Raw genomic sequence first — 3,297 nt, 5'->3', positions numbered from 1 at the left:
CTCCGCAAGCCCTGGATCTCCCTTGAAGCCTCCTGTGTTGTGTCCCCCTTAGAAATAGTATTCCTGTCCTCTGGCCCCAATTCTCTCAGAGGCCCTGTCTTTCCCCGGTTCCCAGCACACACCTGCACGCACACATGCGTGCACACATATACACATGTTGCCCAAATAGACCCCCCTCCCCTCCCAGCCTCCAGCCTCCCTCCCACAGGCCCTGCTGACAGAGGCAGCATCCCCGCGGCTCCCCAGGCCCTGCTCGGCTGCGGGAAGACGCGCACCCAGGTGACGGAGTAGGAGCCCCGCAGGCAGACCCTGGACAGGCAGCGAGGCTGCGGTGGGGGCGGGGGCCGCTGGACAGACAGATGACCGGACAGACTCACCGGGGTGGGCCGGGGAGGCCAGGCAGCCGGAGGCGGAGACAGCCGCAAGAAGGATGAGAGCGCCGGGAGCAGGCATCTTGTCGAGGATGGAAGGGAGGTGAAGGTGGTGGCGGCTGGGGAGGAGGGGGGGGCGGGCCCTCAGCCCCCAGCCATGGGGACCCGCGCGACCCTGGCCTCCTCCCGGCCCAGGAGAGGGGCAGGAGACGCAGGACAGGGGGAGGGAGGGGCTGCTAACTGGTTCAGGTACCCCCCTCCCCCTCTTTGAAGGGACAGACAGATGAAGGGATGGAGAGGCGGACAGAAGAGAGGAGCTGGGGAGCTGGGGTTGCTGGGGTGGGGGGGGGAGAGGGTAGAAGGGGGGGCAAAAAAGAGGGCCCCGCCCCCAAGGGCGGCCGGGATTGGGGGAGCAGAGAGCCTGTCAGAGGAAGGGTGGGAGGAGGAAGGATGGAGGGAGGATGGAGTGTCGTCATGGCAACTGGCTCCCCCGTAGCATTGGCTGCCAGGAGGGAGGGGAAGGGAGGGGAGGGGGAGGAACAGACAGGGACGGGTACACACTGGGGGGGGCGGGGTTAGGGCACACGGTGTCTGCCCTGGACACCGCTGCGACATGCCACCCGCATGGACACGTGTGCTACATGCTAGATGCAGATGTCAGCACACGCAGTCCACACACAGCTCACACACGTCGCAGGGACCCTCATAGACAAGCACATAACATACAAAGGTGGACAGCCATCAGCAGACGGGGACACGTACACGTCACACACAAAGACGCAGGGACGCAGCACTGGAAACGCTCAGGCAGGTCGGCTAGCAGCAGATGCACTCGGCCACGCAGGAACGTCAAAACATCACAAAGACCCATACACGCTAGAGACAAGGTAAAGCCCCAAATCCATAGGCACACAGACCACAGGCTCAGATCTACGCGGACACCCTGGTGTCATACCGAGATGTGTAGTCAAGAACACAGCCCATACATAGACAAATGGTCAACAAAGACACAAGTGTCACATACATGCACATCACATAGATATGCCGAGACATCATTTGCACAGAGACACACATCACATACACCAATATACAGACACAACAGATCTGTAGACACAGGCACATCACATACACAAATACATAGAAACACGCATAAATCTCACATGCATAAGGGCAGAAAATATATCACTCAGACACACACTTTACCCATGTAGATACATTCCATGCACATGGGAACACATGAGTCATACATACAGTGCTACACAAATCATGTGCAAAAACACACATAAATACATCACACACTGATATACACATACACATATCACATACAGATATACAGTCACACTCGTATACAAGAATATACACACAACACCGACACAGTCACACAAATCAAATACACAGACACACAAAGATATACACATCACAAATATATACACGTTTCACACAAGTTTACAAAGATATATAACCCCACCATAGTCAGACATCACATACATAAACACACACAGGCACATATAACACACAAAGATTCAGACACACACTACACACACAAAGACACACACAGACCCACGCATCACAAACACCCACATTTCTTGTGAGGTTACACAGACATTACACAATCACAAGCACTTGCCTCATACAAAAGATACATAATCATAGTTTATTTAATTTATTTATTCTTATGAGTATTTACTTTGTGCCAATCATCGTTCTCAACGCTTTACACGTACAATGTTACCTTTTAATACTCACAACAGCCCTCTGAGACAGACTTTTTATCATGCCCTTTGTACACATGAGGCAACTGAGGCACAGAGAGGGGCAGTCACCTGCCCCAAGGCACACAGCTGGGAAGTGGCAGAGCCGGGACTGGAACTTGGTCAGTCAGCGACACCGACACATTAGACAAGGACACACATACATCACGTGCCAGGCCGCCGCGGTCTTGGGGTCACATCCCACCCTACAGCGCCCCGAGCTGCAGACACACCCGGCAGCGCGGACTCCCACCCTCGACGCTGACGCCTCCATCGCGCGTGAGCACCTGCGATGCTTCCCCCCGGGTGAGGCTGGGCCGGAGCTGCGCACCCCAGACGCAGCCTCAGCAACACACGGCGCAGGCGGCCCAGACACCCCCGCCCCAGCGTGGTTCCCCACCCCCAGCAGGAGCCCAAAGCTTTCCACTAAAACGCGCAGCCGTGGCGCACTCGGGACTGGCAGTTCGCAAACCCCCGCAGAGTGCAGTACTCCTCATCTGGGGGCCTCCTGGGGAGGGAAAGGGGCTTCCTCTGCGGATGCCCCACTGGAGAAACTGAGGCAGATTCATCTCGGGAGGGAGGGGGTGTTCGGCCTTGGCTGCAAGGTGAAGGAAATGGAATTCGTAGGGGAGCGCGGGGCTGAGGAAAGATGCAATTCGCTACCCTCGTGGCTGAAGGGCACAGAACTTGAAAGAAGCATAGACTTATGGGAGGTGTAGTTCCAGCCTTGAGACTTGTGGGAAATGTAGTCCCGATTCATTCAGCAAGGAGGCTTGGGCTGCTATCCACCAGACAAGCAGTGGCCGGGAGGCCAGTGCCTTTGAAAATGATGTGGCCAAAATTATTGAGTTCTGCCTTTGGAAATGACGTGCACAGAAGTATTGACTACTAGGAAGCAGCAGTGATAACGTTGCAGCCCCAGCTCTGTCCCTAGCTCACTATGTGTTCATTTATTCACTCAACAAATTTATTAAGTGCCTACTGTATGATCAGCCAGGCCTTGCACCAGAAGCTGGGGGAGCAGCAAGAAACAAGTCAGGCATATTCCCCGTCCTTCAGGGAGTCATAGGGGCTCAAGGAGAGCAGCCACCAGTGAAGCAATTACAAATCAGCACTGGTTTTGAAATCGCCAAGTACTTCAGAGTCAGGCAGTGAGGGGTGAACTCTGTCTTGGC

General features: G+C 55.2%; 1 protein-coding gene across 1 annotated transcript in view; it reads right to left on the bottom strand.

Annotated features, from left to right (window-relative positions):
• LMTK3 (lemur tyrosine kinase 3) overlaps positions 1-2,396 on the bottom strand; it is a 21,372-nt gene extending 18,976 nt beyond the window's left edge. Inside the window, exons 1-2 of the mRNA XM_023507900.1 lie at positions 2,287-2,396; positions 378-490 (exon numbers count right to left, since the gene is read on the bottom strand). Of these exons, the coding sequence (XP_023363668.1) occupies positions 378-490; positions 2,287-2,396 (223 nt within the window). The remainder of the gene's footprint in view (positions 1-377; positions 491-2,286) is intronic.
• Positions 2,397-3,297: the final 901 nt, after the last annotated feature.

This window comes from Otolemur garnettii, unplaced genomic scaffold (assembly GCF_000181295.1).
Source record: "Otolemur garnettii isolate 467f Iridium unplaced genomic scaffold, OtoGar3 scaffold00211, whole genome shotgun sequence".
NCBI lineage: Eukaryota > Metazoa > Chordata > Mammalia > Primates > Galagidae > Otolemur > Otolemur garnettii.
Note: the sequence above shows the minus strand (reverse complement) of the source record. Positions and strands in the feature narration are given on the sequence as shown.